Source organism: Dipteris shenzhenensis, chromosome 23, assembly GCF_047967505.1.
Source record: "Dipteris shenzhenensis isolate YYH24624 ecotype China chromosome 23, Dip_SZ_1.0, whole genome shotgun sequence".
NCBI lineage: Eukaryota > Viridiplantae > Streptophyta > Polypodiopsida > Gleicheniales > Dipteridaceae > Dipteris > Dipteris shenzhenensis.
Window position 1 is genome coordinate 34,772,081 of NC_141618.1, and position 22,724 is coordinate 34,794,804.

General features: G+C 46.9%; 1 protein-coding gene across 4 annotated transcripts; it reads right to left on the reverse strand.

Annotated features, from left to right (window-relative positions):
- Positions 1-279: 279 nt before the first annotated feature.
- LOC147887305 (HVA22-like protein e) lies at positions 280-22,117 on the reverse strand. Of its 4 annotated transcripts, XM_087394881.1 has the most exons (7): positions 21,909-22,117; positions 21,495-21,794; positions 15,752-15,778; positions 1,773-1,895; positions 974-1,211; positions 689-783; positions 280-653 (listed from the first exon to the last, which is right to left on the reverse strand). In XM_087394881.1, the coding sequence occupies exons 2-6, from the start codon at positions 21,539-21,541 to the stop codon at positions 721-723; spliced, it is 498 nt and encodes a 165-aa protein (XP_087251007.1). In that variant the 5' UTR covers positions 21,542-21,794; positions 21,909-22,117; the 3' UTR covers positions 280-653; positions 689-720. The 4 variants fall into 4 exon arrangements, with proteins under 4 accessions (XP_087251007.1, XP_087251005.1, XP_087251009.1 ...); XM_087394879.1 differs by having other exon boundaries at positions 280-783; XM_087394883.1 differs by lacking the exons at positions 15,752-15,778; positions 21,495-21,794; positions 21,909-22,117 and adding an exon at positions 15,482-15,547 and having other exon boundaries at positions 280-783.
- Positions 22,118-22,724: the final 607 nt, after the last annotated feature.

Below are 22,724 nucleotides of genomic sequence, written 5' to 3' on the forward strand. Positions count from 1 at the left end.
ATGTAGTGATGCATATGGGCAACAGCATATCATCCTCCTTGACAACATTTTAGAATTATGATGTCTTCATCATCTTCCTTGTTTCCTTGTTTCCTTGCTTCCTTGTTTCCTTGTTTCTCACCTGCGGCTGCCGCTTTCCCACTCCTGTCCAATCTCTCTGTATTGTCAGCCTCCCATTGCCACATCTCAACATGCACTCGCCGTCTGAAGTGACATCTAATGTTTTCAGGCTACTAAGCTACATTCTCATGAATGCATTCATATGCTTCTTTCAGACTATTTAAAGAATCAACAGATGATCTCAATTTATCAAATTGTATGCAATCCACAAATATTAAACGTATCCTCCAGGATACAAGACTGAAACAAGCCCCAAGTTTGCCATGAAAAAATTGGGCTACCCCAAAATTATTTATGTGATTGTTTGGCAATTTTACAAGTATAGAGAGATCAACTATTCATTATACCAGTGTCTAATCTCATTGCATTCCTAACTGCTTATAATTCAGGGGCATGGAGATGTATGATCAGCACATTTTTTGAGTTCCTTTGCACTAAACTATAACATTTAGTCCTTGGGTGCCTTCAACCTTTCTCTTGTGTCTGCATGGTAAAGATACTCCATAAAGGACCATCTAACGCCATCCTTAGACAATGTTCTTGGAACCAACTAGTGATCTTTACAATGATAAGACCTCCGAACAAGATTAAGAGGCATAATCAGTATCTTTCTTGCTTTTCTTTCGACGGAGAAGGTTTGTATTTGCGAGCCTCCTTGGTAGCCTGCATTAAAGATAGCCAAAGTCCATGGTATACTTAGCATAGCACACCACAGCTAAAAAAAATATTTGAAGGAAAAACAGAGAAGGCAAGGCTCAACAATTTTGAGCAAAGCTTGTAGCCTGGATAAAATGTAGTCAAAATCCATGGGCATCATTAGCCACGACTTAACAAAGCCATAAGAGTTCCTTACCGCCGCAATAACATTTTCAAATGCATCCTGCCCATTATTAGCTATAAACTGTTGCACCGAGGAACGTGCACTGGAGCTCATCATTATTTCCAAATGGTGTCCGACATTGGTATCAGGTTCATTCTGTTTAAATAGCTTTTTCTTGACAAAGTAATCATATACAAATGCCGCACCATTGAACTGTGGCAGAACCAGCCAGCAAGCTCCCAAAAGCTTAAATTTTCCCCAGAACGGGATCCTGGACAAGAAATTATTATCAGATGTCAGTTCATGTACAGCTCACCCACAAGCTACCGACAATGCATGAAAACAAGTATCAATATTGGCTACGTCTTCTAGAATTACTTCAATACTATAGTATCCATGAATGAAATTCAGTAGAAAAAACATGCTAAGCAGTCCATATGATCCATCCCTCTGAAAATATGTTACTCGACAATTTTTCCCAAGTGTAAATAAAGTCATATGATATCTATTACTACCAAGGCTTGAGGGGTTCAAAACAAAGAGTGTCTACGTTTCAAATACTATGGAACTTTACATCAGAACGGTTTATTTTTAAAAGTGGAAGAAACGAAAAAGATACTTCATTTTTTGAATTCACAAAAATCCAGGCAGTCTAAAAAACTACTAAACTGTGTTACTCAATGTTGCCCTATTGAAAATTGCCATTCCTCAATTTGTCCCTTGTATGTTACCATATGAATCAAATTATCAGAGATAAGTTGACAGATGGTGATCTAGTGCCCACACATACAATCCTAAAGGAGATACACATGGGATAAAGAAGTTGATATACCAATAAAAAACCCGCCAGAACGACATCTCCACGAGAGTTACAAATGAATAGAGTACCCAGTAAGTCAACCATTGCTGATCATCTAGCTTGTCGCGACTCTCAATTGCCCTAATCGATGCAAACCTACATAAGGAAAACAAGTGTTAGTCCTCTTACACTGGGCACAGCTGTCAGAGCCTACAGTTTACAAAATAAATATAATGGAGGATCAAGGACGTGGAGACATATGTTGGCGCGATTGCACAGATACAAACCATAACATTCCTCCTGAACTCCAAAAGTTTGGAAGACCCAGCAGGAATTGAAAATGTTCACAAAACTTCAGCATCTGGGGGAGACAACCTGCTTGGTGCGTTTGCTATGTTGATTATGCTTATTCAAATTGAGCTTCAATAACCCCTAGAAGCAAAGGCAAACTGTGTTTTCTGCTACATAAGCCGGCGATCTGCTCTATGGATCCAATAAATGCTAGCAAATCCTTCCAACCTGTGTAAAATAACCACAGATAGACTCGTTCACTCGCAATCTACGCCTACTTTCTGCCTTATCAGTGGGTTTTTACCCATGACAACTTAAGAAATATAATTCCTACAGTCCATAAACCCTCCATTATTTTTTGGATGCAAATCACATCCAAAGGACGTGGGAAAAATGATAGGACTGGCAGAGACAAGCTTGACCCTCTCGCTGCCCCAACCTTCCCCTTCTGCCATAGCACCCCCCCCTCCCGCCTCTGCTTCCCCCCGTCTTGCTTCCTCCCCCCTGCCCTTCTTCTCCTTCTCCCCCGCATCACTCCTCCCCCCCTGCCCTTCCTCCTTTTTCTCCCACCCTGGCTCCCCCCCGCACGCTTTTCTGGCTGTGCTTTGCTCTTGGACGGGCTGCCGCCTGGCTAGTCAAGGTGCTCTAGGCACCTTCTTGCCCTCCTCAGACCCCCTTTCAGGCCATGCGCAACTCCCCTGGTGCCCCTTGCAGCAGCTCCTTGGAGGCCGAAGGTGGCTGGCATTTAATGCCCCTTCAGCCCACTGTGTATACTTCTTGGCTGCGCCAGGTCCTCATGGGACAGCTAGGCGGCTGCTCCATGCTCCAACTCAGCTAAGGTAGTGTGCAGCCTCTCTGAGCAGCGGCTGGGCTCCACCTCGAGCTCAGTTGCCCTCCTCCAGGCCTTTGGAACAGGGCTCTCTCGCAGTACACTTTCTCGAGAAGGAGCGGCTCCTTTTTCCCCTTTTGCCACCCCTTCCTAGAGTTTGGTGCAGCTTCCCTGCCCAAACTTTTGGCTGGTTTTTGCTTTTTACCTTCCCTTCCCCCCCACCCCGGCTGTTATGCTCTAGCCAAGATAGCATGACCTCGGATAGATCGGTGGGCATTTTCTCTTAGATGACCAACTTTTGTAATAGTTAATGTGCGTAATTGAAATGGTCAAGAGAAGTAACTGCCAAGGTGAGGGTGGAATGGCATTGACTAGGTAGTTCTGAGTGCTAAGGCCTAGGTGCACCTAAATGTGCAATAATGCCAAGGGGCAAGTGGTTTTTAATGTGCCCCAAGAGAGGGATAAAAAGGTGCACCAAGTGGAGAGGCTATAATGATGACATTTGGCAAGGAGAACTATCTGGGGAAATGAGGGTCTCGTGGATAAGTATGAAAGAAATAACGAATGGAATTTGACGATCTGCGATCTATGAGAATAGGCTGGGTGGAACAACTTATTGCCATCGCCCGTGAGCTGAGAGAATGGAGCAATAGAAATAGTGTTTGACATTTTGGTATCAGAGCAAGGCTAGAGGCAGATGAAAGGGGATTCGTGATCTACGACGAAACCTGCGAAGGCTACTGGTGACGGAACGTGAAGTGATGAAGCGATGGAGCGCAAGGTTCCCGCAAGGATGATCTAATCCATGTATTGCATGATCAATCCGAGCCGTTGCTGGAGCGCAGGTGTGACAGCAAATGGCTGTGCGTGAAGGGAAGGTGGACGGCCGATTTCTGTTTGGTGTTCTACAGTGACGGAGTTGCTGGCGACGCGTGGTCGGTGGCGTTTTGGACTGTCAACGGAGAAGGCTAGTTGGGGTCCCGTAACGCGCTGACGCGCAATTGGCTTACGAAGGTCCGTGGGCGCTGGATTACTTTGATTGAGGTCGTCAACGATTGACGATGTTTTTTTCCATTTGGGCTTGGGGTAGCGTGGTGGTTCGACGGTCGACGGGGAAGAAGACCAGACGGGGCTGCTGAATTGGTGGCTGGACTTTGGGGTCGCATAAAGCAGGCTGGTAGCAGGTGGAGCGCAGAGGTTACGTGGACATTCGTTGCGTAGGCGTAGAATCACGCTCCTACAGCAAAGCAGCGGGAGACCAAAGGCAACCATTGAAGACAGACCAGGACACTCTTCGAGAAACATACAGGTTTATTCGTTCTGAAGAAGACGATTCGGAATCTTCATGGGAACAAAGACTAGAAAAGCGTTACTATAACCCATCGAGACTTTGAGGAGAAATCAGGGAGCCCTTTCTTTCCATACAGTTTTTTGTTTTTCATATGGTCCTGTTATTTCTGCACCGTAGAAAAAAAAAGAAAAAAAAAACCAGGAAAGCAGAACAGAAGTGAAGGGTGTATATATTGGTTATTTGGGTTCTAGAAAAGACTGAAGAGAAAAAAAAAAAAAAAAAGAATACCGTCTTCCATTGTGAAACTATGGAGGCAGAAGGGCAGAATTCTAGGGTGAATCCTAGTGAGTCTAGAGTACAGTCTACACAACAGATGTCACATCATGCAGCACCTACTTTGATTGGTAGGATTTCGATATTAGAGGATGCTTTACAGCAGATTATGAACCAGCAGCTTCAAGTGAATGCTGGTCAGAATGAGATTAGAAAAATGGTACAAGCCTTGTCGGCTAGACCGTCTAGAATTGATAAGGGCAAAGCTCCAACAGAGCCAGAGCCCAGTATACATTCCTTAGAGCGCGCAAGGGTCAAAGTGCCTAATATCGCTAATTATAGACCGGAGAAGTACGCTGGTCGGATGACCGAGCGCAGTTTTGATGTGATCGAGGTTTGGTTACACAAGTGGGAAGAAGCCTTCGCCATTTGTGAGATTAGATCCGATCTAAAGAAAATCCGCGAGGCCACACACCTGTTTATTGAGGCAGCGGACAGATGGTGGATAAAGCAACAGAAGGATCAAGTTGCTCCAACCGCCTGGGAAGGGTTTAAAGCTGAATTCAAGAAACACTTTCTCCCACTTGATGAAGAATCCCGAGCTTGGGATGCTTATAGAAATCTTCGTCAGAGGAGTCTGTCAGTGGCAGAGTACACTGACAAATTCAGGGAATGTGTCATGAAAATAACAGACCCTCTCCCTATGTCGGTTCAGTTAAAAGACTATATCTATGGACTGAACGACAAGATCAAAATGGAAGTTCGGGCTAAATATGTGACTACATTAGATGAATCTATTGCAGTAGCCCTGAACTAGTAGCCCTGAACTATGAGGATGCCAGAGGCAGATCTGGTGGATTTGTGCAGGCAGGGACTCAGTATGAGTACCCGAAAAAAGGGGGATTTCCAAGGAAATGGGTTTCAAAGACAAGTGTCTCACAGCCAAGTGGCCAAACCAAGCAGGTGAAGCCGGTTGAGGGACCAGTAAAAACAAGTACCACCGTTGGGGTGAAAAGGAAAATAACTCCAATGGCAGCCCGGGCTTGGTCAAAGTCCTCGTTGACCCCTGAACAAAAAGAGAAAGCTAGAAAAGAAGGATTGTGCTTCGGCTGCCTTCAGCGACATCAGTGGAAGGATTGTCCACTGAATAAAGACCGTCGCACGGCTAATATGATAATATCTGAATGCGACGTGGAAATGCAGGAGAGTCCCAATGCGGAACATATGCAGATGCAACTGGCGGGACCTTCTCAGACGTTAGTACCTTGTTTGTTATGTGTATCTGTTGCTAAGTTAGTGACGAGTGCACCTGATAACATCCTATCTAAGCCCGCAGCAACGGGGTATACAGCCTTCAATGATACGGAGTTAATTAAAATGAAAGGGCAAGTGGCCAGTCATGATATCATTGTGTTGTTTGACTCGGCGTCAACTCACAATGTGATTAACTCCAAGCTCGTGAAGAGGCTGAAATTAAAGACAAGTCCATCTGACTATGCGTATACAGTCAGGATGGCAGATGGAAGTTCAACTGAAGTATGGGACCAAAGGGTTACCCAGTTGGAGCTTCGGATTCAGGACTATGCTGAGAAGCTTGACTTTGAAATGACCAAGCTTGCTCATGCAGATATAGCCCTGGGTATGGCATGGCATTCTAAGAAGAATCCAGCCATTGATTGGAAAAAGCACGTATATCAATTCAAGATGAATGATGTGCTTTATGTCTTGCGAGGTGAAAAAGATATACCTCAGGGACCGTTGGTTTCCGTGATGGAAATAAAAAAGGCTCAAGTAGAGTTTTTATTCCTTTGCACAGCATCGGTAGAGCCGGTTGGTGATTCTTCGGCTAGCACTAATGTTGCGCAAAGTGGTGAGATGGCCAAGCTGGCTAATCTTATAACAGAGGAGTTCTCTGAATGTTTTAGGGATGAACTACCTTATGGGTTACCTCCAGAGCGGAAAGTTCAACATAAGATTGAACTGATCTCGAGGGCAGAACCTGTAAATAGACCTCCCTATAGAATGAGTTTTGCTGAGGAGGCAGAGGTGCGTAGACAACTGGAAGAATACCTCAAGTTGGGGCAGATTCAACCAAGTTTCTCACCTTTTGCTTCGCCAGTGATATTAAAGAAGAAAAAGGATGATACGTTTCGCCTCTGTATAGATTACAGAGCATTGAATAATATCACTGTTAAGCACAGGTATCCGATGGCTCGGATTGATGATTTGCTAGATGCATTACATGGAGCCGTGATTTTCAGTAAGATAGATCTTAAGTGCGGCTACCATCAAATCCAGATTAGAGCCGAGGATGTGCATAAAACCGCTTTCAGAAGCAGGTTTGGTCATTATGAGTTTTTGGTAATGCCCTTCGGACTTACCAATGCTCCAGCGACATGCGTCATGCTTATGAACGATTTACTACATCCGTATATCAGAAAGTTCGTAGTACATTTTATTAACGACATCTTGATATTCAGTAAAAGTGTTACTGAGCATCGTGAACACTTAAGGATAGTGTTCAGTACTTTGAGGAAAGCCAGTCTTTATGTGAATAGAAAGAAAACTATACTGTGTATGGTTAGGCTTGAATATTTAGGGTTCATAATTACTCCACAGGGGGTAGAAATGGATCCGAAGAAAGTGGCTGCGATACTAACTTGGCCAATCCCTCAGAGTCTGACCGCGTTGTTGCGATCATTCTTGGGATTTGTCCAGTTTTATAGAAGGCATATCAAAGGATATTCCGGAATAGTATCGCCATTGACTGATTTGACCTCAAATAAAGTACCTTTTATTTGGGGACAAAATCAACAAGAAAGTTTTAACACCATAAAACAAGCTGTGGTCTCAGGATCGGTGTTAAAAATAGTTGATCCCCAGAAACCGTTGTTCCTAGAAACCGATGCAAGTGGCATTGCGGTAGGAGCAGTTCTCCTTCAAGAGGGAAGGCCAGTAGCCTTTGAAAGCAAGAAGCTTTCTCCCTCTCAAAGGAATTGGCCAACTCATGAATTGGAGTTGTATGCTGTTATCCATGCTTTGAAAACATGGAGACATTATTTGTATGGTTCAGAGTTTTATGTGGATGTAGATCATGATACTCTGAAACATTTTTGTAAACAGCCTGACTTGAGGGGCCGCCAAGCTAGGTGGGCAGTCATGCAGGAGTTTAATTTGACGATTCGGTACCGAAGAGGAAAAGATAATAAGGTGGCTGATGCGTTGTCTCGCATTATGCACAACCTGAGTTTCACGGCATTATGCACAACCTGAGTTTCACGGTATTAGAGAGTGCTCTAATGACCGAGATCAGAGAAACTCAAAAGGTGGACGAGTTTGTCCAGAGCTTATGGCCTAAAGCTCATGTGTTAAAACCCGGGGAAAATGAAAAGGATGACGTGGCATCCAGAAAAGGCCAAACTTATGCAAGATATACCATAAGGGATGGTATGCTAGTTAGAAATGGCAAGGTTGTAGTACCTTGTCAGAATGATCTCAGGCAGAGTCATTCGACAATGCCATGATAGCCCATGTGCGGAACATCCAGGTGTCGAGAAGACATATGATCTCGTGAAGCGAGATTTCTTTTGGCCAAAGATGAAAAAGCATATTCATGAATATGTGACACGGTGTTTCTCGTGTCAGGTAAGTAAGGCCGAGCGGGTGAAGCCACCCGGACTTTTACAGCCCTTGGAAATACCACTAAGTAAGTGGGAAAGCATTTCCATGGACTTTATTGTAGGGCTACCTGCAACACAAGGAGGATATAATTCTATCCTTGTGGTGGTTGATCGTCTAACCAAGATGGCTCACTTCATTCCGACTAGAGAGTCTGTTAGTGCCCCGCAAGTGGCGGATTTGTTCATTAGACATATATTTCGTCTGCATGGATTGCCTAGATCCATAGTGTCAGACAGAGATGTCAGATTTACCGGTCATTTTTTGGACAGCGGTATTTGGGACACTGAGGACTGAGTTGGGAATGAGTAGTGGGAATCATCTTGAGACGGATGGTCAGACGGAGAGAGTCAACCAGACTTTAGAGGATATGCTGAGGGCATATGTGTCATTGAGGCAACATACATGGGACAAGTGGTTGCCATTGTTGGAGTTTGCCTACAATGATAGGAAACATTCCTCTACCGGGTTCAGTCCGTTTGAGCTGAACTATGGTTATAGACCAGCCAATCCGTCTATAGTTGGAGTACCTCAGAAAGTGCCTAGTGCCGCGAACTTTGTAGTTCAGATGCGGGAGATGCTAGCACTTGCGAGAGCTAATATCCGTCAGGCTATGGATAGAGCCAAGGTGTATGCGGATGAAAATCGGTCTATAAGAGTATTTAAGGAAGGAGAAAAAGTTTTTCTCAGAGTTCCTTCGCACTCGAAGTCGTTGACTTCAGGAGAATGTGCTAAGTTATCACCTCGATACTGTGGGCCGTGGTTAATTCTAAAGAGAATAGGCAGTGTAGCCTATAAATTAGAATTGCCACAGGGGTGTAAGGTGCACCCGGTTTTTCATGTTTCGCGCTTAAAGAAATTTTTGCATACAGGTGACTAACTAATTGAAGGTGTGGTTTTGTTTCAGGAGATAGAGGATATTGCAGGGCGCAAGCCAACAAGAATCCTGGACCGAGGAACAATGCAGATACGAAATCGAAAGATACCCACGGTGTTGGTTGCATGGCATGGTCAGCCTCTATCGGAAGCTACCTGGGAATCCGTATACCAGTTACGGAGAGTGTTCCCAGATTTCATCATCGAGGACGCTGATGCTTGAAGAGGGAAGGAATGTTATGCTCTAGCCGAGATAGCATGACCTCGGATAGATCGGTGGGCATTTTCTCTTAGATGACCAACTTTTGTAATAGTTAATGTGCGTAATTGAAATGGTCAAGAGAAGTAACTACCAAGGTCCTAGGTGAGGGTGGAATGGCATTGACTAGGTAGTTCTGACTGCTAAGGCCTAGGTGCACCTAAATGTGCAATAATGCCAAGGGGCAAGTGGTTTTTAATGTGCCCCAAGAGAGGGGTAAAAAGGTGCACCAAGTGGAGAGGCTATAATGATGACATTTGGCAAGGAGAACTATCTGGGGAAATGAGGGTCTCATGGATAAGTATGAAAGAAATAACGAATGGAATCTGACGATCTGCGATCTATGAGAATAGGCTGGGTGGAACAACTTATTGCCATCGCCCGTGAGCTGAGAGAATGGAGCAATAGAAATAGTGTTTGACACCGGCCTAGTTTTTCCCTCTTTGTAGCAATGGTTTTTGCTTCAACACGGAGAGAGAATTTCTTGGTGGTGACCCTTGATCTGGCCAGAGGGCTCTCATGACAGCACCCTCGACTCCCCAAACCATCAAGTTTCTTCTCTCTCCCGTAGACAAGCAATAGTTTAAGCAAGCAGTCCAATCTCTTCAGGACAAGGCAGTGATAGGCAGGATTGTTGGCCTTACCCCCTCGAGGCGTCAAGTGCGGATTGGATTCAAGTGAGCCTAGCTTTGGAAGGTGACCACATTCAACAGGTTGCAGTTGAGCTCTGTCATGTGCACGGATCGGTATCTGACGTGTACTAGGTACACAGAACTAGCTCAGGTTAGCCTGGGGAGGCTTAGAGCTAGGCAGGCTTGATTCTCGGGTTGAGTGGCAAGGGTACGAACTATTTATAGGTCTTCGCTATTTTTGGCGCCGGGGCCCGAGTCTATAAAAGAGGCCCAAGGGGTTCAGTTCTCGGTGTGCAGTTGGGAGCAAGTCTCGTTCCCAGGTGCTAGGTCTGATCCTGGATTGTGTCGCGGACGCGCGCCTGCATCTTAGCGTAGCCCAAGGCCCAGTGGCAGATCCAGGGCTTCACAGCGCCACCTGGTGGTATGGGACACCAGGCTGGTTGGGATCTGATTGGGAGTTCGTGCCAGTAGCTCAGCTCGTGGCTCGGGGGGACATCTTCTGATTCGGGATCACATCCCGTAGATGTCACGGTTGGGTGGAGAGCAGCCTGCTCAGTTCTGATGTTGTGTGTGGTTATTTTGCAGATCAGGGGTTTCAGGAGTGCTGGGATGTGTCAGTTGGTATCAGAATACCTGTCATTGTAACCTGGTTGGCTCCCTTGGCTGCGGTACGCGGACCTGCCTGGAGCTTCGGTCCTAGCACCAATCTCTGGTTCTTCCGCTTAGGACACTCATTCTTCGTGTGGCCCCGCTCCTCGCAATAAAAACACCGGCCCTCTTTCTTGAGCCTGAGAGTGCGAAGGAACGTGTTGAGGAGGATGCAACATGGGAGACATTACAAAACCTCCAAAGAACATTTCCCGATTTCTTACCGAACTCAGGAGTGAGTTCTTAGAGGAGGGGGAGTATGTCATGTGCACGGATCGGTATCTGACGTGTACTAGGTACACAGAACTAGCTCAGGTTAGCCTGGGGAGGCTTAGAGCTAGGCAGGCTTGATTCTCGGGTTGAGTGGCAAGGGTACGAACTATTTATAGGTCTTCGCTATTTTTGGCGCCGGGGCCCGAGTCTATAAAAGAGGCCCAAGGGGTTCAGTTCTCGGTGTGCAGTTGGGAGCAAGTCTCGTTCCCAGGTGCTAGGTCTGATCCTGGATTGTGTCGCGGACGCGCGCCTGCATCTTAGCGTAGCCCAAGGCCCAGTGGCAGATCCAGGGCTTCACAGCGCCACCTGGTGGTATGGGACACCAGGCTGGTTGGGATCTGATTGGGAGTTCGTGCCAGTAGCTCAGCTCGTGGCTCGGGGGGACATCTTCTGATTCGGGATCACATCCCGTAGATGTCACGGTTGGGTGGAGAGCAGCCTGCTCAGTTCTGATGTTGTGTGTGGTTATTTTGCAGATCAGGGGTTTCAGGAGTGCTGGGATGTGTCAAGCTCCACCACCATGTCTCTTATGGAGCAAAAGCCCCATTTTTCTTGGCCTGCACTTGACGTACCTTTTTACTTGGTACCATTGTTTCACAATGGTGGACATGGATATGGTACATCACGTGCCCCACTTCCCAGGGCTCCCGAGGGAGTACAGGGCCATTCTTCCTTCCATTGGCTGGGCATTTGGCATACTGTTGGAGTCCCTCCCGGAGTCTGCAAGCTCAGTTGTGGGGGATGATGGACTTCCCCGTCTCATGCTAGTTGTAGAGAGCCTGGAGGCCCTTCCAGAGACCATCTTTCTCGATACCATAGATGGGGAAAAGCTCCATCGGAGAATAGAGATTTCTGGATTACCATCCGCTGCCAACAACTGGGCCATCAGAAGACAGCAAAGGAAGCCTCAGGTGGACACGGCTCCTCACATGTAGCAACAGCAGCAAGAGTACCAAAACCCTTGGGAGGATCCCTACTAAGGAAAGTGGACCACAGTGAAAAAGAAGAAACCAAGCAAGTGGGCCTTTGAGAACGAAAGGTGATAGGCTAGACTCAGAGAGAGGGCAAGCGCAGCACACGATGTAACTTCTCACGCCCAGAGAATCAGCTAGGGACTCGCCTTCAAGACGTCCGCAAACTCCGCCAAAGGACGAGACCTTATTTGACCTCCCAACAGATCCCTCGAGGAGTCGTCCAGAGTACTCAGGCATCCCCACAGGAGCTCCCGCCGCTTTAGTGGCCGCTATCTCTTTCATTCTCCTTCTTATGGTTGTAGAGGAAGGGGCTCAAAGCTCTCCAGCGTCTGCTCAGCAGCAAGCTTCTACCTCGCCAACAGCTGCCACCCCTCCTGCGCGTCTGCCTCCTCCCCACGACCCCTCCCCCCAACTCTCTTCCTCTTTCCCACCTCTGCCCATACCCCCCGCTATAGTCGCCCTCACCACCCCCTCCCCCCCCTCTGCATCCCCCCCCGCCCCCACTGCAGTAGGCTCGTCCGCTTCTTCTGCTTCTCCTTGACCCCAAGATCCAGGCAAGGGTAAGGCCATGCCTTCCCCCTCCCCCCTCCCCCCTTCTTTGCTCCAACAGCCCAGTCTCTTAGTAGGACTCTGCCTCTTTGTGGGCGCCAAGGGAAGGCGACGGGTCCCCCCAAATTCCAGCTCTGAGACTTCGCCCTAGGCATCACTTGCCAAGGGAGTTCTAGAGGCTTGGACTGTGGAGCTACCTTGAGGTCCCATACTCATATCCTATGGCTCTAGAGGTGATTTTGATCCTGCAGCCCCAAAAAAGGGGTTCGATCGGTGTGGTTGCGGGCCCTTTTTGGGGTTTCCCATTTGGCCTCCACAGGTGATGGGCAACGGACACCTTCTATATTCCATGCTATGATGAGCAATTAGGTGTATCGCAGAATGGGGGAGTGGATGGACCCACAGGGGTTGGACTAATGACTTACCTTTGGTGCCTCAAATCACTTCCGGCTTGGTTTTACCCCGGAGAGGCCGGACACAGGTTTGGCAGTTGGAGTGATCCACTTGCTGCGCAAGGTGGAGATCACCCGCATTACCGGACACTTTAGCAGTGCGACCACTATAGATGTCCCCTTCGTATTGCACTGGGCACAGAAGGCAGGTAGGCATTGAGCCTGTCATGACCCTAGTTCACCATCACACAAATACAGACTACTCTCCTTCCAACTCCCTTCGAGTCATAGAAGTCGAGGGTTTTTGTGCAAGTTCCCATTCATTGGCGAGCCTTGTTTCCTCCTTCCCCCTCCCCATGAGCTGGACCATGGTCGATTGGAACGTGCATGGACTTTATGATCATGCACGCACTTAGCTGCCAGGAGTTGAATGAAGCAGTGGTATGACGGACAATATATTTTCTCTTGATTCAAAAGCACATGTTTTCAACAGCGGGCATCAAACGTCGCCACCACCTTCTCCAGCAGAGGGGCCCAAAGGTTTGGTCCCTCGTAGTAGGCCGGAGTGGAGGGGTCTGCATTTCAATCTCCTAGGCATTGGCCCCGAAGGCCTTTGATCAAGGTGAGCTTATCATAGGTCGAGCAATTTGGAAGACTCTTGGATTGTTGGAAGAGACTTCAATAACCTAGAGTTTGGGGAGGATAAGCAGGGAGGAGCGGATACGGGATGCACTAGGGCAGATGCACACGGACCCTCAGGAGATTGTTTAGTTCACCACGAACTTCTATCGATAGTTTGTTTCAGTCCAAGTAGGAGTCGCCCTTGTAGCCCGAGAGGCAGTTTGGCAGCAGGTTACGTTAGTAGTCCCTGAGCAGACAGCTAGAGGCTCTATTCACGGACAAGGTGCTCTGGGAGGCCCTCCAGGCCCTCCCTCCTCAAAAGTGCCCTGGGGAGCATGGCCTAACGCCCAGTTTCTTTTGGTGTTTTTGGGAGCATATTGTCACCCTGCTTCAGCTGGCTTGCCAGGAGATTTTTTACTCAAGCTCGTTTCCTCATTCCATGAGTCTAGGCTGGATTTGCTTGATCAAAAAGGGGAGGGGATAGATTGGCTATTCACCAATGGAGACTGATCAGTTTACTGGATACCGCTTACAAGATCTTGGCCAAGGTCTTGAGCTTGTCATTGAGGCTCCACCTTCCTCATATCATTCATGACACGTAGACAGGATTTCTTCAGGAACACAGGCAGTGGATTGGGCCAGAGAGGAGTTGCTATTCTTCTCTTGGATTTCAAGTAGGCTTATGACAGGGTGGAGTGTCCTTCTTGGAGGGCACTATGCAGAGATTGGGTTTCTCCGGAGAGGTGGATCAGATGGGACTCAGCTCTTGATCATTGGTGGTCAAACGGGCGAGGCCTTTTCTCTCTCACACTGGTTCAACAAGGGTGCCCCTCGTCCCCTTCCTCTTCCTATTCATAGCTGAGGCGTTGGGCTATTTTCTATGCTCTCACTTGACAGGAGGAGGAGCTGCTTGACCGAGAGTTCGTAGATGATATGGCCTTGTGTGTGTGGAGGTATCAGCAGCAAGCCTTGAGACAGTTAGGGGCGCCTTGGCCATCTATTGTAAGGCCTCCGGTGCTCAGATCAAGTGGACCAAATCTATTGGCTTTTTTATGGGCACAAAGACTTGTTATTAACTGATCCATTCAAGATCATATACCAACAAGCTAACCTTGAAGCTGCTCTTATCATTATCATAGACCATTTACACTCTTTTGTAGCAGCTAGAGAGCTTGGTAGTCACTATTTTCCTACGTCCTTTCTTTCAAAAACAAATGGAGAATTACTGGTGTTGTTTCGCTGCTCCTCCTGCTAGGTTGCAATTTTTGGCATCCCCCACCTACTACAACACACACCAAGACGTTTCAACAGAATATATGACCATTGGGTTAACCACCATTACTCAGGGAGCTCAAGGTCACATGAGGCTACATGCCAAAAGCCACTCATACTTGCATTCACTTACAACCTTGACTCAATGTTAAACCACTCTATGCCTCTCTAAAGACTTGTAATTAACTGATCCATTGAAGATCATATTACATCCAAAGTGGAACGTAACATTCCTTTCCTCAAGAATCAGCATCCTCGATGATAAAATCTAAACATTCTTTCTGTATCTGGTAAACAATTTCCTACGAGGCTTCTCATAGAAATTCCATGCCATGTATAATGTAGCCAACCTTGCAGTTCCGAACTGGCATTCCTTTTCAATCTAGTATTGTGGATGGTTTGTGCTCCACATTATCCTCTATCTCTTGTATGAGAAGCATGAAACAATGGATGCACCTCACACCCTGGTGGGAAGTCGAACTTATAGGCTACCTTGCTTGCTTTCCTAAAAATCAACCACAGCCCACATAATGGGGGTGATATCTTAACACATTGCCCTATGGTCAAGGACTTTGTGTGAGAAGGAATTCTGAGAAAGACCTTTTTCTCTTTCTTGAACTCTTTGAAAAGATGTTCTCTCATTCGCACACGCCTCAGCCCTATCCATAGCTTAGCGGATATTGCTTTTGCTAATGATAGAATCTTCTGTATCTAAATAATATAGCTGCAGCAATAAGCATTTCTCCAGCCTTTTAGGATGTAGAAACTGAAATTTTACAAAAATAACTCCAACCCCCTGTGCTTACTTATCTTTAGTGTGAGAGAATAAGACCGAGCTTTTGGTGCTTGCAAAATATGGCCATGCTGCAAAGCCAAACACTTACACTGGCTTACATGAACTTAAACCTTGCATTTCTGCTTTCCCTCTAAGTTGTTGAAACCAGGCAAACGCCCAGCGATATCAAATCAACAAATCATCATCCTAAGCATTGTTCAGCAGCCACCACAAAGTGAAAGTTAAAAAATGCTCATAGACCCAAACTTGAAAAATGATATTTGTAGCACCCAGATACACTGTGTCAGATAATTCAATGAGAAGTAAGACACTCACTAAACTGCTTTCAAACTGTTCTGTCTGTGAATATATTACTTACAGAGGATACAGGAGCATCACAATTGGCCTGCCAGAAACATAAATAAAAGTATCAGTTTCTGCAATTAGGTCATTTAAACCTAAGGCTCAGCTATACCAAATTCTAATTGCAAATGCTAACCAAAATACACAAATTAAAGCACGTATCTATCTAGCCCAATCTAAGCACAAATTTAGTTTCATAGCTCTTCTAGGCAAGTACATAATCCCAAAATCCTTAAACAAGAAAATCAAAGCTATGATTAGACATATAAAGCATACCACGGCTTGTCCTACAAAAGAAACTAAATGGGAGCTGCACAACCAATCAAGCTCCACTCTGTAGCTTTCTCCTGAAAAGTTAGCTACTTTTAACGGAAGAATGAATCTTACCCCAACGGAATGCTGGTGATAAATTTTCTCACAGCAAAATGAGCAGCAAAAGCATGGAGATTTAAGAATGGATGGACTGACTAGCCATTTCATTTTAAAACTTATATAGACTGTGCACACCAAAATTGCGGGAATGAATGTAGAGATGCTTTTTGATTACTGTTTCCAAACATGTGTCCTGTTTTTGGCCCTGCCAAGGGTCTATGGAATCATGGGGAAAATTTTCGCTAATTGGGGCTGAAGTTTCTTTTCCTTTGTATCTGGTCAAGCTGACCGTGTTAGGTGTCTCTGCCTCAGCTTATGCAGGTCACCTCCTGAGCAAAATTCCATAACCAAACACGAAAACTTTACCAGCTTGAAATGGGTGTATAGTGGTCGAGCGACTGCAGAGTCTCTCGCTCGGCAGCAGCTGCTAGAGAACCGTTGTCCATTGCCTTCATAGCGAGATAGCAGCTACTCTCCTCAACTGGGAAAGACAGACACTCGCTATATCCCCACATCCGAGTCGCTTGAACAATCTGGAATGTTTCAACCATAAATCTCCCCGTAATGAAGGGTAGAAAAAGGGGGCTAGCTTAGGAGTACTCTAGTGAGATTTAGAGGGGATAGTGGAGGGGACCATACGAGTACAGACCCACCACTCATGCAGGACTTTTTATCAACATCTCCCCCCTTCCGTTCCCCACATTACAGGTCAACTGGAGACAATGCATGAATCACCATGGACGGAGATGACAGCCAAGCCCCCCGCCCCCCCCTCCTCCCGGCCAAACGCACCCGCCCCCCCACACACACACCAAAGGAGCCACCTGGACCACAAGCTAGAGGAGCGAGGCAGAGGCATTGGAAACCAGGAACCAAAGTAAAGTAGAGCAGGAACAGAAGAAGATGCAGAAGGCCATAGCGAGCTACTCGGAGAGCACATGAGTTACAGAGAACTAAAGAAACTGCAACAAAAAGATGATGACGTATACTACATAAAGGCCACCTTTAATGCCAATTGGCAAGCGTTTCTCAAAAATGGCTGCAAGGTATGATTGTATTGCTTGTTCTCAGTCAGCCACTCCCCAAGGCGTGGATAACAATGCAGAGTTCTTGGTATGCGCATGTGTGGTTGGAACTTTTCTCTCAGTGTTTCTAGTAGCTGTCCCGCTTCAGGACAACTATGAATGTACATACTTCTTAATGAAATGGTTTTTGTACAAAAAAAAGTGTATGTGTGTGTGAGAGAGAAGAGGTTTTTTCCCTTACTGTTCGGTATATTGTGTTTCTGCTTCTGTTACAGGGATTCGCTGCTGGACATGAGAAACAACTTCTCTCAGAGAGCAGTTGCGGCTCTCCAAGCTGGATTCTTGTGTCAGAAATCTTGGATTGGGCAGCTCCTCGCTGTCCTCAGTCCCAAATACGCAAGAGCTGAAATCAGTAACTATGGAAGGCTCAGGCCTGCGCTGAGAAAATTGTGAAGAGGTCATTTCTCCTAATCCCCGAAGGGTGGAAGGTGTGACTCTTCCTATATCTGAAGTTCTCGGGCCTGTCTGGCTCTACCCTCCAAGCTCTATGGAATCTGAGACTTCCAAGCTACAATTTGAGTCTCATTCAACATTGTCTGTGGTGAAGCATGTCTCCTCCAGGTGAAGCTGTCAATGAGATCTTGGAGATTTTTCACAGAAAGGTAGGGTTAAGTTTGCCCCCTGAAAGAGGCTGGTTGTTCTTTCACCATCGTGTCATTTGCTTAACTGATTTGTGTTTATGAATTCATGTGGTGACTCTGCAAGCTTTGAATGTTCTCCCCTTCCTTCTCTGGGTTGTTGTTTGCTCCCTTGCACTCCGCTCCCATTCCATTGCTTCCCGCACCCAACAAAAATGTCCAAGCTTGTGGCAGTAAAAGAATTTCTTCTTTCTTTCTTTTCTTTCAGCATCTGAAGAGTACTAGTGCTCTAAAAAAAAATTGGACTCATGCCAGGCTTATCCTTGGCAATGAATGCTTTCCTGTCACCATTCTCTCCATCATATAGCTTGATCTGAGCCTCAACCTGAAGCAACAATGAGCCCAATTCTTTGAAGGTAATCAGCTTCGATCGTTCTCCAGCTGTAATGGTTTCTTGGAAGCTTATTGTCCAAGAGCATCTCAAACTAGTTGTTGTCCACCTTACCACCAACTGCCGCCAGTTGATCCCTGAGAACCTTCAATTTTACAAAGTCGTCACGTGCCGGCTGACCCTGCATCATCATGGATTTTTAAGTGTGATGATCCTCCTTATATTTATAGACATCCTTCAATATCTTCCATACTTCATGCACCATCTCCGCTAGCTGGGTATGGGGAATTACCACATCCACAGGTGTCCCTATAAGCATGGAGAGTGCACTTGCATCCTTCAATTTCCACTTCCACTTCCCTAAGATCACACAACATTTAAGTGAACACTCACTCCGTGTGCACACAATTCATAAGACACACAAGCACAGATTTGAGAATACACAGCATGTAGAACAGCCAACACAGTGTATTCAGGACACACCCTGATACAAAATGAGATCTCAGTGTACCACCATCAAGCATCAGGGTGTTGCCACCCCTGTGACCTTCAGAATACTGTTTTCTACCTCCTATTGGCAACTCCTGAGCTTCATTGGGTTGCAGGACTCTATGAGCTGATTCTCTATTAGATGCCAAAATAGGGGCCCAATGCCTTTTTATTCCAGACAGGTGGCTGCCCTCAACCCTCTGGAATAACCAACTGGCAGGCCGACCTGCACCAACCTGCCACATGGCAGGCAGACTGCAACTGGCCCGACCCGACTGCCTTCGTGATGTGGGTTGCAATGCCCCTTTTATTCCAGAGGGTGTGGCTACACTTACCCCTCTGGAATAACCAACTGGCAGGCCGACCAGCATGCCAAACTGCCATATAGCAGGCAGACTGCAACTGGCCCCACCCGACTGCAGGCGTGCTGTCTGCTTGAGTTTCAGTGGGTTGCTGGACTCTATGAGCTGATGCTCTATTGGATGCCAAAATAGGGGCCCAATGCCCCTTTTATTGGAGAGAGGGTGGCTGCCCTCACTTCTCTGGAATAAGAGCCGGTCCCCATGGACCGGCTGAACAAGCTTGCTCAAAGCTTTTTTCACTTACCTCCAATGCCTCCAGGCCCCATGCCAGGCACCAGCTAAAGCCACCGCGAGCCTGGAATGCAGCATAGTTTGGGCATCACGGAACCTAGAACCACACCCAAAAAAGGCACGTAAACTACGGAGCGGGCATCTCCGGTCGCCAGGGGGGCCCCTTGCCACCCCCTGGAAAGGAGCTTCTTCTCCGGTGGTGCCTCTCCACAGAATTCGGGGCGGGTTCAAAAGTAGGCAACGATCCTGGCTTTCATGGGATATGCCGGTCCATGGGGACCTGCTCTAACCACCTGGAAGGCTGACCAGCATGCCAACCTGCACTTGGTGCCAATCAGCATGCCAACCTGCCACATGGCAGGCAGACTGCAACTGGCCCCACCCAACTGCCTCTGCGGTCTGCTCCTGCTCCTTGCCCAAATCTGCCCCTGTTTGCAGCATACCAGCCCCAGGCTTGGCCAACTAGCCCATGTGGCTCACCTGACCTGCAGCCCTCCATGCTGCCCACATGGCTGCTCCTCTCTGGCTCCTCCCATGCTTCCCACAAGGCAGGCACACATACCTTCTCCCTCTCAGACCTGGCAACCCCTCCATAATGCTGCCCATGTGACAACCTTACATGCTGCCCACAAGACAGGCACACCTACCTCCTCTCTCTCAGATCCGTCGCTGTAGCAGCCCTTCTTTTGCCCACGTAGCTTCCTTCTATTTGTACTGGTCTTTCTCCCCCATGTCCCTATATGGGCGCTCACAGGTGACTGAAATCCCGACATGACTAAGAGGGCATTCCCACGCAGCAGAATTCTTCGGCCAAGTTTTATGACAAGTGTGAAAATAGTCTCCCGGCCAAAAAATTCGAAGCTCCCTACGGGCTCGAGAAGCCTCCCCTAAAATCGCCAATTTGCTTGACGTTAAGCGTGAAAATCGCAATACGGAAGTCTTGAATTATTTCTTCCAATGGCGGGGCAACAATGGGAGCTGAAGAAGCTGCTTTGCAGCGTGACAGTCGTCCGGACGGAAGGAGGAAGACCTGAAATTTTTTTGCTGTAAAAACCTCCTACAGATCAGGTCAACGTGGGAATGAGCTCTAAGATGACCCATTCTACTACAGCGGACGTTCCACTTCAAAAATAGAAATTATGGGTGGCTCGTTTATCACTCTAGCCAGCCCCAAGATTATTATAGGCAGCTCATATGCAGTTTGCATTCAAGGCAATAGCCATTATTTTCTGCTATATATACTCTCATTTGGCACAGGTATAGCATCACAATGTGAGTGTGATGCTTGTCAGTGGCATCCACAGCTGACATGTGGTGAGTGCCACTTAACAGTTTGCCACCTCGCCAATCCCCAGGTCTGACCCCCTTCTCCTCTTGTCTATAAAAATTGCCATCCTCTCACTCAAATCCTATACATTTCTCCATTGTAGGAAACACTCTAATAGTTCACGCTTTGACGAAGGAGCTGCCCAAAGGCAGGCTTTGTCGTGTCCATCTCGCAGAAGTTTGAGTACTGCAAGTTCGGTGTCCAGCCTTGCAGATTTTCACCTCCATTGCTTGCAGGTTAAGCATTCTTCTCCATAGATCAATCCATAGCAAGTGCAGGACCTGCTCTTCAATCTTCTTCTCCATAGATCGATCGAGCTGTACCTCTCTCTCTCTCTCTCTCTCTCTCTCTCTCTCTTTCAATAGTCACTGTATTTCTTTGTAAACTGGGGTCTTAGTCTCTTCTATCGATGCAAGCTAGCCTCCGTGCTGCGTGATTGTTCTCTAATTGGTCGACAATTGGTTACATTACTTTGAGCTGCCTCTCATCTAGTATACCATGCAAGAACATGACACTGGTTACTCCCTTTCAACACAGCAAGCTCACAAATCTAAGTATAATAAGGCGCTTGAACAATATTTAATAATTCACATTTGTCATTCTGCACGACCCTGTCAAAGAAGGCTAAACTTATGATCGTGCCGCCCACAGATAAGAATTCGACTACTATGAAAGAAAGCTTTCATTCCTCTCCCAGCGTTATGCAGATATATTTGACAATGGAAAAATACGGTGTAGTCAAAACACTACACGAAACAAAAGCACTTGTAGAACTACTGCGGCAGGACGTATTCCGAAGATAACGTTTCCAGAAAAGAAAAGCAACACGACATTGCGCCTAATTATCAGGAAACAGCTGTACGGCTGCCATAAAGCACACTAGGACTTGCACCATTTTCACAGAATAAATTCAGCATAGCATACCCCAAGAATGTGTCGCAATTGACTAAGATCGCTCTAGCCCACCCCATGGAGTCTACTGATCAACAAGACGTGGCAGCTACGTGAAGATCGCCTAGCTCCTTGCCGGTACTGTGTTTTGCTGAAGCGCTTGATATGCTTTACAGAAGAGTTGATATGCTTTGGAGAAGAAACTCTCTCTCTCTCTCTCTCTCTCTCTCTCTCTCTGTGCAGCGTCAAAGCGAGTGTCAATGCTCTCTCTCTCTCTCTCTCTCTCTCTCTCTCTCTCTCTCTGTGCAGCGTCAAAGCGAGTGTCAATGCTCTCTCTCTCTCTCTCTCTCTCTCTCTGTGCAGCGTCAAAGCGAGTGTCAATGCTCTCTCTCTCTCTCTCTCTCTCTCTCTCTCTCTGTGCAGCGTCAAAGCGAGTGTCAATGCAACAAGGCTGCAGCAGAGCACGATCTCAAATGCTTCAAGACGAATTGTGGGCACTCAAAGGAGGGCGAATTTCTGCGCCATCTTCTTCTGAGTGTCAATCTGTGGCAGCAGGAAGCTAAAAAGCGTGGCAAGAGGGAGGGAAAAGGATGAAAATGTAGGCAGAGGTGAAAGGGGAAGCAAAGCGGAGGATGCTGGGAAGCAATAGCAAGCAAGGCAGCTACCATCATCACCATCATTGTATCTGTCTATGCAGTACTAGGCAGGCGTCAATGAAAAGTACCCCTCCACGTGTCTCCCTCTTCCCTTGTCCACGTGCCGCCCTTTCCGGCCCTTACTAAAACATTTTTCCTCCTCTCTCTTTTTGGAGTTTTCTTATCCCCACCCAAAACAAAAAAACTCTTCATCAATATTCAACTGTTTTCCCATCGTTTTCTTTTTTGGTCCCAACTACCTCCACGTGGCACTATGCACTGTGTTTTAGGCACTACACATATGCGCCCCTAATATAGAATGAATGTAGCTATGATACATAAATACTGGCAATGTGCTCAACATAATCGAGGAGATACTTGAAGACAGAGGCAAGAGCACTAATTTTCAACGGTTTGTCTTGAGTGTTGACGGAAGTTGAAAGGGTTGGAAGTTCCTAGGATGGAGATTACTTTGTGAGGTGGACGGGAGGCAAGGCAAGGGGGTGGCAGGGGGCAGGGGGAAGGCAAGGGGGGATTAGAGCCCCTGGTCATATATTCCATATACCCCCATGTTTAGTAAAGGCCCGCCAAAGCTTCAAGAGCTCTAAATCTGCCTAAATCAAAATCG

Excerpts from the sequence above, each read along its gene's own strand:
- LOC147887305 (XM_087394881.1), bottom strand. The coding sequence starts at position 21,541 with ATGGGGTGGGCTAGAGCGATCTTAGTCAATTGCGACACATTCTTGGG. Across the intron at positions 15,779-21,494 it reads AATTGCGACACATTCTTGGG|GCCAATTGTGATGCTCCTGT; the intron begins GTATGCTATGCT and ends TGTTTCTGGCAG. Across the intron at positions 1,896-15,751 it reads GTGATGCTCCTGTATCCTCT|GTTTGCATCGATTAGGGCAA; the intron begins GTAAGTAATATA and ends TTCCTTATGTAG.